Source organism: Apodemus sylvaticus, chromosome 3, assembly GCF_947179515.1.
Source record: "Apodemus sylvaticus chromosome 3, mApoSyl1.1, whole genome shotgun sequence".
In the NCBI taxonomy this organism is placed as follows: Eukaryota; Metazoa; Chordata; class Mammalia; order Rodentia; family Muridae; genus Apodemus; species Apodemus sylvaticus.
In genome coordinates, this window is record NC_067474.1 from 114568266 (window position 1) to 114583459 (window position 15194).

General features: G+C 37.6%; 1 protein-coding gene and 1 pseudogene across 4 annotated transcripts in view; both read left to right on the forward strand.

Annotated features, from left to right (window-relative positions):
• The window catches only part of Efcab7 (EF-hand calcium binding domain 7), a 69107-nt gene extending 60293 nt beyond the window's left edge, over window positions 1–8814 (forward strand). For all 4 annotated transcript variants that reach the window (XM_052176833.1, XM_052176832.1, XM_052176830.1 and 1 more), the window contains exons 11-14: window positions 657–805; window positions 5522–5731; window positions 7028–7135; window positions 8611–8814. In XM_052176833.1, the coding sequence (XP_052032793.1) occupies window positions 657–805; window positions 5522–5731; window positions 7028–7135; window positions 8611–8685 (542 nt within the window). In that variant the 3' untranslated portion in view covers window positions 8686–8814. The remainder of the gene's footprint in view (window positions 1–656; window positions 806–5521; window positions 5732–7027; window positions 7136–8610) is intronic.
• LOC127681997 (uncharacterized) lies at window positions 5739–5863 on the forward strand (annotated as a pseudogene).
• Window positions 8815–15194: the final 6380 nt, after the last annotated feature.

Below are 15194 nucleotides of genomic sequence, written 5' to 3' on the forward strand. Positions count from 1 at the left end.
ATATATATATATATACATATGTTTGTGTATATGTATGAATATATATATGTGTGTATATGTATGTATGTCTAGATACTGGCAATTTTAGTTTTTACTCACAAATAATGTTAAATAAGCATATTTAGATTTCCCTTCAGAAATACAGATTTTTCATTATCTAACAGTTTTTCAAGGACTTACCAACAATTTGTTAGAGAAACTATACTTGTAGTAGTAGTCTCCTTAAGCCTGACACTTTCCGTTCTCCCTTTCTCAAACTCCAGTAGTCTGGGATATGTTATATCAAGATCATTCAGGTTCTGGTGGGCTTAAGGGGGCATTATGAAATATTAATATAAATTCTTAATGAGTGATCAGGTTGGAAAAATTAGTTTCATCTAACTTGGAATGTGTTTGCATTTGTTACAGTATGCCAATATCTTGGGGGAAAACACAAACAAACAAAACAAAACAGAAACAACACCCCCCAACCCCAACCACATCCTATGATGGTATCTGTTTTGAGCTGTGGGAAATTAGAAAAAAAAAAAGCAAGTTTGAGGGACTTTTAATTTTCTTGTTATTGCTGACAACTGAAAGTTTATAATTAATAGTGTAGACATTAAACACATGGACTTTTAAATAATGTATGGAAGAAATGTTGGTTGTGTTTACAGAAAACTTTGACACAAAGAAGAATGAATTAACAAGGCAGGGCTTTATGGACTTGCATCTGATGGAAGCAAATGACCGAGAAGGAGATCCTCTTGACCTGTGGGTGACCCTGCACTCCATGGGCTACAATAAAGCTCTGGAGCTGACAGAGGTAAGATGCATAAGTGCTGACTGGGGCCTTGGTCTCCATGGTATTTGCTCTTGAGCATTCTCCTGATCCGTGACTTTTACATCTAGACACTCTAGGCCTTGAGCTTGAGTAGGGTAAGGTGACTCCCAGGCACTTCCCAGTATTCTACTGAAGCATGCTCTTTACTGAAATGTTCTTATTGTCAACCATGATTAATCAGAGACAAAAAGTTTGATCTTTGATGTGAAGAAGGAAATTAGTAATTCAAATGTATATATTTTTGCTGGAACACTGCCCAAGAAAGGAGTTGTGTGAGGAGAATTCTGAGTGCTCCTGAGAAAACTCCAAGAAAACAAGAGTCTTGTGACTTCAGTTTCTTCAAAAACACGGAGTTGTTCTTGGAATGTGCTTCTGTGCCTCACCCAGGTGCAGCTGCTAGGAGTGAGTGTACTTCAGATTATTCATTCCTGTTGGCTGCTGTTATTTGTTTACATGCCTCTACGGAAAAATGCGGTTCTGCTTCGTGTGGCTTGTCCTATTGATTGAACATCTTACTCGTGTGATTCTTCGTAACTCTCAGAGGTTAAGTTGGCTGATGCTCTGAGTAAAGTTGACTGGTGCATGAGACTTTCGTGTGCCCCATTTTTAGGCCCCGCTTTCCCAAGTTCAGGCCACCAACCTATTTTAAATTGGAGACGGCTTCTTGAATTGTCAAAATCTTATTTATAGAGGAAGTTTATCCTAAGAGAAAGAAGATTCTCTGAGAATAAAAAAGATGTGTCTGCAGAGAGTTGGGAATGCTTGGTTTTTTGTTTTGTTTTGGTGTTTGTTTTATAGTGCTGCTTGGGTTAATATTTATAAGACACTGAACCAGTGACTGACTGATCCAAAGCACTCTGTATGTGATGTCCTAGTCAATGATGTAATGAGCAGATACAAAGTTAAATAATACTGTAAGTCCAAAGGAGGAGGGAAATTAGGCCTTCTTAAATCCTGTGTCATGTTTAAAATATAGGATTTAAGAGTTTGAGCTCAACTCTCATACTAAGTAATAAGATTTCTTTATACTCTTAACCTGGTATTAATTTTCTCATATCAGTCAACTTTTTAATATTTACTTTATTTAATATTTAATATTTTGTTGCATGTATCATTGTGTATCACATGCATGCCTTGTGTCCATAGAAGTCAGAAGAAAGTGTCAGATCTCTTAGCATTAGAATCACAGATGATGGTGAGCTACCATGTGGGTGCTGGGAAATGAACCCAGGTCCTCTGGAAGAGCAGCCAGTGCTCTTAACTGCTGGGCTATCTCTCCAGCCCACACTTCAGTTGCTTAGAAGGGTAGTACTAGAAATAACATTTAAAATGTAAGTACTTTGACCAAATCCCTATTTTTGATATCATTCAGTATTCCTCAGAAGTGTACTTTCTGAGTGCTCTCCCTCCCTCTCTCCCTCCCTCCCTTCTTCCCTCTCTCCCTCCTTCCCTCCCTCCCTCCCTCCCTCCTTTTCTCCCTTCCTCCCTTCCTCCCTTCCTCCCTCTCTCTTCTACCCCCTTTTAAGTACCTCATTTTTATTGAGTGTGAAGGGTTACCATGATTTTTTTTTTATTTATTTTTGGTTTTTCAAGACAGGGTTCCTCTGTGTAACAGCCCTAGCTGTCCTGCAGTGAGCTCTGAAGATCAGCTTGGCCTCATATAGAGATCCACCTCCTCTGCCTCCTGAGTGTTGGGATTAATGGAATGCACCACCACAGCCCAGTGGAGTTACTGTCATTTTAAAAGATTTATTTATTTATTTTATGTATGAGTACATTGTCACTGTCTTCAGACACAGTGAAGAGGGCATCAGATCCAGTTACAGATGGTTGTGAGCCGCCGTGTGATTGAACCCAGGGCCTCTGGGAGAGCAGTCAGTGCTCTTAACTGCTCAGTCACCTCTCTAGCCCTCTGTAATTTTTAAATATCCCTCTTTAACCTAATATTTTGTGAATTTTACATTTTGAACCATGGTTGTAAAAGCTACTTCTAGTGTATAAACAGTATTCTGTCATACTTGTTTTCATGTAATAGAAATTAAATCAATAAAATAATTTGAAACCATTTATTAAGATTACTTACCTTTGAAATAGGTAAGAAAGACTTATAAGGTAAATTTTTATGATGTAAATTTTATTTATAACATCAAATAGATAACATATTCCCTCTATTTGAATTTTTTTTTTTTTAATTTGGCTTTTTCGAGACAGGGTTTCTCTGTGTAGCCCTGGCTGTCCTGGAACTCACTCTGTAGACCAGGCTGGACTCGAACTCAGAAATCCGCCTGCCTCCCAAGTGCTGTGATTAAAGGCATGCACCACCACTGCCCGGCTCTATGTGAAATTTAAGAGACATGGGCTGAGGATTGTACTCAGTTGGTAAGAGTGATTGCCTAGAGTACACAATGCTCTGAGTACAGTTCCCAAGGCTATATAAACTGGGCACGGTAATGTGTGCCAGTCAGATATAAAATATAGCAGGAGAGACCATATGCAGCAGAGCATGTCAGCAGATGTTGTCCTGGTTTGCTTTCTGTTGCTGGGACAAAAGCCATGACCAAAAGCAAATGGGGGAGGAAAGGGCATATTTACCACTTCTAAGCCTTGAAGGGAAGTCAGGGCGGGATCTGAAGGCAGGATCTGAGACAGAGGCCATGGAGGGGTGCTGCCTACTTGCTTGCTCTCCATGCTTTGTTCAGCCTGCTTTCTCATATATCCCAGGACCATCTGCTCAAGGGGTAGCCCTCCCACACCAATTGTTAATCAAGAAAATGTCCCACACACTCGTTCACAGGCCAATGTGACAAGGCACACATTTTGTCATTTGACTTTTTGTCTTCTCAGATAAAACTAGAGTTTGTGTCAAGCTGACAAAACATCCCCAGCACAAATAAGACTACCACACACCCCAGCATAGATGAGACTATCACAACCCCCTCCCAAGCATAGATGAGACTGTCACAACCCTCTACCTAACATAGATGAGACTGTCACAACCCTTTACCCAGCATAGATGATACTGTCACAACCCTTTACCCAGCATAGATGAGACTGTTACAACCCTCTCCCCAGCATAGATGATGAGACTACCACTCTAACTAAAGAAAGATAAGTCGTGATCTGTTGTTTATAAGAGAGAGCAATGCTGGGCAGGCACAGTTGGTCTACATAGAACATTGTGCTTGTTGTTTGTTTTATGTAGGAGGCCATGATGTCAAGGAATTACTTTTCAGTATTAAAGTCATAAATAATTTGACAGTCTTTGGAGAAACATATGTTTGTATGTGGGAAATTCTTAATTGTGTTGATTGGTTGGCACTCAATGGCTTTTATTTTTAAAAGTCTGGACAGTAGTTTTTAAAGTCTGAGATTACATGGCATGCTATGTATGTCTAAAATCTTACCACCTGGGAAAGTACTAAGCCGATGAAAAGTAGGAGGCCTGTGAGTTTGAGTCTAGCCTGGGTTGCATAGGAAACTGAGAACAACCTGGAATAAATAGCAAGACCCCGTCTTTAAAAGTAAAAGATAAAAGGGAAAACAGCAGCAGCATAACCTCTAACAAAGAAGACATGTTATAAGAAGTGACTCAAAAGCTGGGCGGTGGTGGCGCACGCCTGTAATCCCAGCACTTGGGAGGCAGAGGCAGGCAGATTTCTGAGTTCGAGGCCAACATGGTCTACTGAGTGAGTTCCAGGACAGCCAGGGCTATACGGAGAAGCCCTGTCTTGAAAAAGAAAAAAAAGGAGGGGGAAAAAAAGTGAATCGAAGATCCTCTGTCCACATTTCCCAGGTATGGACAAGAAAACAAGTCCCAAGGATTCCCTGATTTACCTCATGCAGCCTTTTAATATATCTTTTAATTGATAAAAACTCATTTACCTGTAATGTTAATCCATGTTCAGCGAGAAGCATGAGATTTGGAGCAGGCTTTACTTAGGTTTGTCAAAAGAAATTCCAAGGCTTGCTTGATTTAATTGTTTGAATTCAAGAATCTGAGCTGATCTGCCCTGCCTTCAAGTCTTAGGCTATACTAATTACTATGTCCATCAACATAAGAAAAAGGTTTTAAACTTTTTATTTTGTATGTGTGAGTGTATGTGTGTATGCAAGTATGTGCATGTACATGCAGGTGCCCACAAAGGCCCGAGGCACTGAATTCCAGAGAGCTGGAGTTACAAGCGGTTGCAGGATGCCCAGCATGGCTTCTTGGTCCAAGAACAACAATTGCTCTTAACCATTGAGCCATTTCTTTTGTTCTCCATTGAACAAAAGAAAATGTTTTTGATGAACTGTTAGAGTTGTATAACTCCTAAAAATGCAGTGGGAGTTTTCCCACAAGATTTCTATTCAAAAGAGTTTATAGTTGGTTTCCTTTGTCTACAGTTTTAGGTATTTGTAATCTATTGTAGTCTGAAATATTAATCCAAAGAATCTAGAATTTAAAATCAAAACAAAAAGCTACAACCTAAGTTAAGTTCTATTCTGAGTAGCATGATGAACTCTCACAAGTTCTTACCGTGCCCTGACTAGGACAGGATTACCCTTTTTCTAGCTTGTGTCTCAGTGTCAGGTTTGCTGGAAAGCACTTCTACCCCTGGCCAAATGAAGCTTAAGGGATAAGCATTTATAATAAGTTTATTTATTTACAATTTTACCAGGAGGCTAGTCGAAGTGTTTGTTTGTTTCTCTCATCAGGCATGCCCATTTGTCATCAATGTCTATGCTGAAAGGTGCAAGCCAAGAATCAAAGCTGTCCATATGGAGGCGTGCAGTGGGCAACTCGAGAAGGCCATTTGCAAATCTGTCCTCGACAGAAGTGATGCTAAAGTCATGGATGGCTATGAAAATATAATCGTACATACTTGCAATTATGACACATGGATAACATCAATTATTGAAAATAAGGTACTAAAGTTTTGCACAGTGGCAGTATCATAGCCAGTGAGGTTTATCCAAGGCATGACTATTGCTAATTGAAAATAAGGTATTGATTATGAGGTAGTTTTCCTTATTTTAGTATTCAGTTTAATAATAATGTTATCTTTCTTCTTACATTGCGGCCAAACATCCTACTATATTTTTACATTTATAATGAGCAATTATTCTTTTTAGTGTATATAAACCAAACTTGGAATTATACTTTTATGTTATTTATAATAACTCAAGACCATAGTTTTTATTTTAAAATATGAAAGTTAAATTTGGAGATCAGTGAAGAATCAGCATAACTTAGGTACAAAATAAGGCTGTAATTTTTGTTTTTATAAAAGATTTTATTTTTTAAATCTATTAGATTATTACACAGCAAAACCACTAGGAAGTATGAAATATACTCTGATCTCAAATTGAGATACTTAGAAAGACAAAAACTGTCTGAGAGAAGATAGGATAAGTAGATGTTAAGCCATGGAGTGCTGCTTGCATGTACAGCAGTTTTAGTAGTTTGTGTGTCTTGTAATGGTTTAAACCAAGGAACTTGGGGATGATGTGTAATGAGGGGAAAGAGGGTGGCAGAGTAGGACTTTAGCTTTGTCTGAGGTTTAGATGTACTAAGAGATAATTTTTAGAAGCAAAGCAAACAGAAGAAAAACATGGGGAAGGGACAGTACAAAGGATTACTAGGAAAGTCAAAATCAATGGTGGAGTGGATCCAGGACACATGCTTATTGAGTCAGTGGATGAGAAAGGATCTCAATTACATGGACGTTTCAGGCATCTTGGCTGGAAGGTGGGATCCAAGTGAATGGGTGCTAGAAAAATAGAAGTGGAAGATGGACATTGTTGCTATGGTAAGCCAAGGATGAGCTAACTTGCTCTTACTGTCCACAGTGGTCTGGAAATGAAATCAAAGGGAAAATTAAAACTCATTTGAAAGAAAGCTGCTGATATCATTGGTGGTCATTTAGAAGGAAATTCCACTACACTATAGCATACCAGGACAGGGAAGCAGGGGAGGGTTGATTGGGGAAGGGGAGATGGCTTATGGGATTTTTTGTGGGGGAGGCCAGGAAAGAGGATAACATTTGAAATGTAAATAAAGCATATATCTAATGAAAGAAAACAAAAAAGGAAACCTGAAGCACTGAGCTGGTTTGTGTGAATTTGTAATGGACTGCATTCTAGAAACAGATGCTCAGGTCTTATTCTCAGGTTTATATCTGTATTATTTTTGAAAACTAAAAAACTTTTGATTTTCTACAGTCAGATGACAAAGTGATTATTCACATCAATAATGAACTGAGTAAAAACTGCGTCAACAACAGAGGACTCAACATCTTTGCAGTAGAAGTGGCACCCAGATCTACAATGGTAAGTGTTGCTCCCTAACTAAAGCCTTTGGGAAAGAAATCACTTACTATCAATGCTACCTATCAATAAACTTGTGGCCTGAAATGAAGTGCAAAGTTATTTAAGCATGGCATTCATAGCACTAAGTACCCCGTTTCTTCTATAGGAGGGGCAGTGAGATCGGGGTTTACTTTGCTTTGGATTATTTTTTCATTTAACCCAGGCTGGCCTCAGACTCACTGTGTAGCCAAGACTGATTTTAAACTCCTGGTCTTTAGTCCACTATGTCTGGCTAGGTTTTCCTTCTAATTCAGTCTTGTCACTGTTTGATTGAGCGACTATGGGATAGTCATCTAACCTTCTCTGTTCTAGTTTGTTTTAAATTTGTTTTACATTGTGTGTGTGCACATGTGGATGCATCCATTCCCATTCATGCCACAAAATGCAGAGTAAGAGGACACTTGTAAGGAAACCACATGTGTTCCAGGGTCCTGTTCCGTGGCAGGCACTTTCATCAGCTGAGCCATCTGCCAGCTCTGTCCAGTTTAAGGGTAAAATTAAAGTAATATCATTAGGTTGGTTAAGTCCTTCACAAAAATAAAATTATATGCATGAAAGCACTTTTAAACATATGGAGAAATGCCAAATATTATGACTAATAAGTTATTTTAATAACCCAAACTATACTTATCTATACTATTAAGATTGTTCAATATTACCTGAGAAATGGAACACCTCTAAGTTTTAAATAAGCAACTAAGTCAAGAGTCAGAAATAGCTATAATCTTAGTGTAGCAGACTCTGTCTTTCTGATGGGGTCACAAATTGAAAGGGAAGAATGGATCAGCAGATCCCCAGTGTCTGGTGAAGGAACAGAGAAAAAGCTTACTAGTGTATATTTTACAACCTCACCCATGTTTTCTGTGAAATTCCACAACCTTCTTGAGTGATTTAAAGATAAAAAGTAAAACTAGATTATTCTTTACATTTCTCCAATGAAGACTTAGGAAATGGGCTTCAGAGCTAACTCAGTGTGTAAGGTACCTGCTGTGCATCCTCAGAACCCTGTAAGTTGCATAGCATGTAAGCCTAGTTCTAGGAAGAGAAACAGGCCAGACAGGCTCCCTGAGATGGACAGTGTTTGAGGAATGACAATTAAGCTTGGCCTCTTCCTTACACATATGTGCATGCATGTATCATGTTCACCCACATGAATATGTGCACACTTGTGCACACAGGGATTTATTTTCTTTGTTGAGGCAATAGTTTCACTGGGGAACCCTGGCTGACCTAGAATGTGCTGTGTAGAGCACCAGATTTCCCTTGAACTAACAGATATCTTCCTGTCTCTTGAATGCTTGGATTACAGGTGTGCACACCTAGTACCTAGTTTCACAGATTTTTTTTTTATTATACTAGGCCTAGAAATGTTGTATTGAAAATGAGCAAATAACAATAAATTATCAAAAATAAAAGATCTCTGTTTTTTTATGCAGGTTTGTCAACATGTGATGCCCCTGAATGAACAACAAGAATGGATATATTGTTGTGTGTATTCTCTTGTATCTTAAATAATTCCATTTGGAGCTATCAAACTAAGAAGTATTCTAGATCGAATATTTTATTTATTAACTACATGCTTTTCCATGTAACTGGTATACTTAATAATCTGTTTCATTTCTATGCATTTATATTTTATGTCCATGTTATATATTTTATTATTAAAATATAAATAGTGTTTTAAAAGTATGTGACTGTCTTGTTAATTGAGTTGGAAATGTAAGTACTTTTTTGTTTTTTGATGAAAAGAAAACTATAGCTAAGATATTTAAAAATAATATTCAATGACTTCTTCAAAGCTTTTGGTTTGTCTTATAAAAAAAACTAAAAGACAATATAAATACAAACCCAGCTATTTTAGGATCTAATTGTTTAAAAGGTAAAGTGGAACTGAAGAAAGGTATTTGGTGAGATAGGAAGCTAAAACCTGTTGGCAGTTGCGGGGATATTTTGTCCCAAAAGCATATTTCCCACTGGCTATTTGTAGGTTGCTTTTCACAGAGGTTACACTGGAACAGTCAAAATTAAGCATATGTAGCAGTTAAGGAGGCAGTGTGTGACATGAAAAATGACAACAAGCAATTAAAAACTGTCAGTAACAGAGTACTTGGCCAGTCTCAGCTTGGAAATATGAGTACCATCTAGCAGATACTATTATTTTGCCTACTATATGCAAGCACATAGTTTAAATGTTCCTTGGAATTTGGACCATTAATTTAAATATATGTAAGATGGTTTCATTACCTTACTGCTTAAACTCTTCAGATGGATGTCTCATTAAAAGTAGTGAAATATACCATTATTTTGTTTATTGTCAAATGCTTTACAAGTTCAACAGCTGTGGCCATATATCTCATGTCACCTCATACTGAGTTACAGAAAATTGTGTATGATGCTAAAAACATATAATAAAGTTGCTACATTTGTTTAAAGTAGTATAGGGGTTTTATAATCAGATAATAGGTCTCATGAAGTATTATCTCATAAACATGGAGACTCAAGAAAAAGACCATGGAGCACTGGAGCAGGACCTGTCTCACAAGACCTCTCTGCTCTGCTGGAGCTGGGGTAGGGGCTCACTATCTTAGTATTTCCATCTCAGTTAAATTTTATTTTTACTTTTAACATTCCATAGTTTTGATATTTTAAAACTGATTTGTTAGGTTTCATATACTACCGTAAGAAGGTCTTAAATTACTGTACTTAATCACTGCCTGATTTTCTACTAGATGTTGGTATAGACAAAGTTTTTTTTAAGCTAATGTCCTTCTCTTAAATCTGTGTAGGTTAAATATACAGCAGAAACTTGATATTTAATCATATTTTGGGTATAAACCAGGAAAATAAAACTGTATTTCTGATTTTGGCCACTAGGGGGTGAGTGCATATTAGAAGGGGGAGTTTTCAACTCTGTTAAGCTCTGACTACTAACAAGGCTCCTTTGATGAACTGTGTACTTTGTCTGAATGGAAACTACATGAAAACAGTTCCTGCTCAAATGAATACCAAGTCTTCTCTCTTAAAACGTGCTGGCTTGCAGTTCTTTATGACTGTAGTTATAAGATGTAGTTATAAGATGTAGTTACATATATGGCTAACTTTAATATGGTGTAAAATCTCTATTGTTGCTATCCAGCCTGCTTAATTCCTAAGGAAAAGAAGAAGGAACTACATCATACCTTGAAGAAAATGAAGTAAATGAATGCGCTGATTTAAAGGAAATAAGTAAGATCTGTGTGGGGGAGAGAATTTAAGGACCAGGAACTAGTAATAGTTGCCCAGTCTAATGGAACAAGCTTTGGCCTGCTTTGGCCTGCTTTGGTGGATTTGTATTTGCTAAATGTAGCTATTCTATCTAGGGAAATCAAGAACAGGTAGCCTTAATTCTTTTTCTTTTCTTTTCTTTTTTGTTTGTTTGTTTGTTTGTTTGTTTGTTTGTTTGTTTGTTTTTTCTTCGAGACAGAGCTTCTCTGTATAGCCCTGGCTGTCCTGGAACTCACTCTGTAGACCAGGTTGGCCTCGAACTCAGAAATCTGCCTGCCTCTGCCTCCCAGCGTGCTGGTACTATAGGTGTGTGCCACCACCACCCAGCTACCTTAATTAATTATAACCTGCCTTTATTTGTAATTAAAGTCAGTGTGGACTTTAACTTAGACACTTACAGAACTGTGGCTTCAGCTCAGTGGTTGAGTGCTCTCATAGTCACTTCGATCACTAGAAGGCAGGGAGGGGAGGATTCTTTTACTTTACATAGTTCTCAAAATAACAGTAGTAAAGATAGCACCTGGATATAAAAGGATCTGGAATATTGTTTCAGCCTTCAAAAATTAAACTATGTTTCCCATTTCTTTTAGATGTAATTCACAGTTACCTAGTATTTTATATACACACAGTCCTTATTTTATTGTCCTTTATAATCAAGATCCACCAGATTAAGCTGAAGGGCAGCTGAAGTGTGATCTTCTAGTTAAATCCTTATAAGGTAAGCTCAGTAGCGCTCTGCTCACGTACCTGCTACCTGTGGTGTCTTTCTGCAAATATGACCACTCTAAATTGGCCCTTCTCAGCTATTCCTCCAGATGTGACCATGGTTCCAAAGTCCCTTAGTGGATGTGAGCAGTGGGGATTCGACCTCAGAAAGGATCATGGAAATAGACCTAAGCAATGCACCCTTCATTGGTACATGGTGAAAATATATGGAATTTTACATTTCCATCTCAAATCCAAGAAAATGACATAGGTTTCTGAAAGATACATACAGAAGGATTTCTTAACTAACTACATTTTAAAACCTAAGTTGTGGCTTTTCTTCATTTCGGTCGAATGGTGGGAATGTAGGTAGTTCTGTAGGGCATTTTCTTGATTAACAATTAATGTGGGAGGGTGCAGATCACTTGGGAGTGATGGTCCTGGATGGTATAAGAAAAAGAACGCAAGTTGAGCAAGCTAGGGAAAGAAAGGCAGCAAGCAGCATTCCTCCGTGATCTCTGTCCTAGTTTTTGCCTCTAGTCCTGCCTTGAGTTCTTGCCTCGCTTGCTCTCAGTGATGGACTGTTACCTGGAAGTATGATGAAATAAACCCTTTCTTTCCTACTCAAGAAGTTGCTCAGTCCCACACGGCAAGCAGGCGAAGAAGAGAGTGAGTAAATCTTCCAATGTCCTTGTGTAGGTCTCCAGCTGAGGGTGTGGCCCAGATTAAAGGTGTGTGACACCACACCTTGAACTCAGAGATCTCCCTGTCTTAATCTGGAATTCATAGCCATTGTGCCTCAAGATCTCCATGCCAAGATCCAGGTCAGAAACTTGTACCTCTCAGCCTCCAGATTAGTATCACAAGAGAGCCTTCCAATTCTGGATTGTAGTCCATTCCAGATATAGTCAAGTTGACAACCAGGAATAGACACTACAAGGTCCAAAACTCCTTAGGTTTCTTGTTATTGTATATTGATCTGTCCTGGGTGGCCTATCTGGGGTAAGTCTCCCTGAGGAAAATTCATGCAATACATGTGAAACGGCAGGAGGACAGACTATAACATTAACTGACCATGAAGGGATAGGAAAGCTTTAGAAAGAGAAAGGGAAACCTAAGGTGGCTCTTCTCAGTTTTTCACTTTCCCTACAGCTCTCTATTACTGTATCTGATGTAATATGCAATAGGTCAATTAATCTGGTACTTACTGTGTATCTAATATGTGCAGAACATTGCTTTAGATACTGCTATGCAGAGGTGAATAAGTCAGACATTATTTCGGCCCTCACCTCACATAGCCTATCAGAGAAGATAGATCGTGAACAAGCATTACAGGCGGAACTGCTAACATACATATTTAAAATGCCTCATTTGTCATGAAACTGTAGGCCTTTTCTCAGCCTAAAAGAATGTGTTCCCGACTTTGAGCTTCTATTTTAATATCTTTCTTTTCTTGTAGGGTTTTTATTTCAGATATTCTAATATTATTACAGGAGAGAAAGGGAGAGAGACAGACAGAGAGAGACAGACAAAGACAGAGACAGAGACAGAGAAAGACCAGCCCACATGTTAAAATCATAAGACTAGTTTTGGGAGTCAGTTTCTCCTACCATGTGGATCTTGGTAACTGAACTTGGGTTATCAGGATGGGCAGAAATACCTTTATATCTTGTTGGCCCTACTTCAGACTCTTAAAAATTGTTAAAAATTGCCATAACTTTCTTCTTTCATTTTTCTAGATTGACAAAAGGACTAAAGTTTCATGTAAAATGAGGCAGATAGATAGGTATCAGACAGACAGATAGATATAAAACTAATAGTTTATTAATGATATTTTATTGTATAGTTGTGCCACATTTTATTTATTTATCTGCTGGTCTTGTTTCCAGTGTTTTAAAGCAATTATTACACTACATTACACTAATAATGCCTGTGAAGTTTTTATATAAATGCAGGTTTTCATTTCTCCCACAGATAGCTAGAGATGAAAATTTGGGTCATATGGTGACCCCTTTTATTCACTCTTGTCTAGCTGCTGTAACTAATATTTCAAGAACTATATTGAACAGACATTGAGAGAGTATATTTTTGCCTTGTTCCCAGTATTAATGGAAATTGTGTGAGGTTTTCTCTGTTTGGTATACTGTTGGGCATGACTTTGTTGTATTGACTTTGTTATTTGAGATGTACTCCTTTCATTCCTAGTCTCTCCAAGACTATGTTGTCAATGGATGTTAGATTTATCAAAGGCCTTTTCTTAATCTAGAGATTTTTATGTGGTTTCTGTCCTTGAGTCCATTTATGTTTTTACATGTCTTGAACTATCTCTACATTTTTGGGATGCAGCTGACTTGATATGTTCTTGAATTTAGTTTTCAAGCATTTAATTGAGACTTTCTGCATCCTATGTTCATCATCTAGATTACCATTGTGTGTGTGTGTGTGTGTGTGTGTGTGTGTGTGTGTGTGTGTGTGTTATCTGATTTAGGTACCAGTGTATTGCTGAACTCTTAAAAAGAACTTGGAAACATTTTCCCCTTTTCTATTTAATTAAATAATTTGAGAAGCATCTATTTTAGTTCTTTAAAGGCATGGTAAAATTCTGTAGGGAGTCTATCAGCTCCTTGGCTTCTTCTTAGTTGGGAGACTTCCTATTGTTGTTTCAATCTTGTTGCTGTTATTAACCTGCTTCCAAAAATTAATCTCTTTTTAATTTAACCTTGGTAGGTCATCTGCATTAAGAAATTCATTCATGGTCTCATCATTTAGGAGTGCTTGTTGCACTTGCAGAAGACCTGGGTTGAGTTCCCAACACCCACATGTAGCTGATAACCATCTCTCAACTCCAGGTTGAGAGAATCCAACACCCTCTCCTGGCCTCCAGACACTAGCACACATTTGGTGCACATACATATATGTAAAACACTCATATAAATTTAAAAATTCCATTTCCTTTGGGTTTTGTAACTTATTAGAATGCAGACTTTTGAAGTGTTTCCTCCAGTCCTTTTGATTTCACTGGTGTCTGTTGTGATGCCTCTCTTTTTATCTCTAAGTTTTCAAGCTTTTGTTTTCTTTCTCTTTCTTTGGGTAAACTTGGTAAAAGTTTGTCAGCTATATTAATCTTTTCAAAGAACTAACTACATTCCATTGATTCTTCTCCTTTTATATTTCTATTTCCTAAATTTTTTGTCTGATCTTGATTAGTTCTATTTGTCTACTTTTGGGTGTTTGGAAGTTTTTGTTTGTCCAAGGTCTTAAGGCACATCATCAAGTTTGGATTTATGATGTGGACGTTTAGAACTGTAAACTTTCCTCTTAGGGCACCTTCATTGTATCCCATGGAGTTTGTCAGGTTTGGACTTTAATTTTCATTCAGTTCTAGAAATTTTGGTTTTGTTTTTTAAATTTTCTTTTATGATTCACTCAAAAATCCATTAAGTACGGTAAAGCGATCCGTTCAGTACTGTATCGTTCAATCTCCATAAACAACATAAATTCTGGAGTTTCTATTGCTGTTGATAATATTCCATTGTGAGTAGATAAAACACCAGGAGGTATTTTAATTTTCCGATATTTATTGAGACATGTTTGATAAATGGTCTATTCTAGTGAAAGTTGTATGGGCTTCTGAGAAGAGTGTCCTCTCTACTACTTAGGTATAATTTTCTATAATATGTTAGATCTATTGATATATGATGTCATTTAGCTTTATTATTTCTGCTTATTTTTTATCTATACAATGTGTCCATTGGTGAAAGTAGGGTGTTGAAGTCAGTTACTATTACTGTGTTGGTGCTGATGTGCTGCATTGTGTCTAGTAGCATCTGTTTCATAAATTTGGGCGCACCAAGTTCGGTGCATATATGTTTAGGATTGTAATGTCCTCTTGGTGGATTGTTCCCTTGATCAGTATGAAGTGACCTTTTTATCTCTCCTGATTTTTAATTTGAAGACTATTTTGTTGGATGTTAGAATCACAACTCCTGCTTGTTTCCTGGTTTCATTCAGACAGAATATTTGCCCAACATTTTGTTTGAAGATAGTTTCT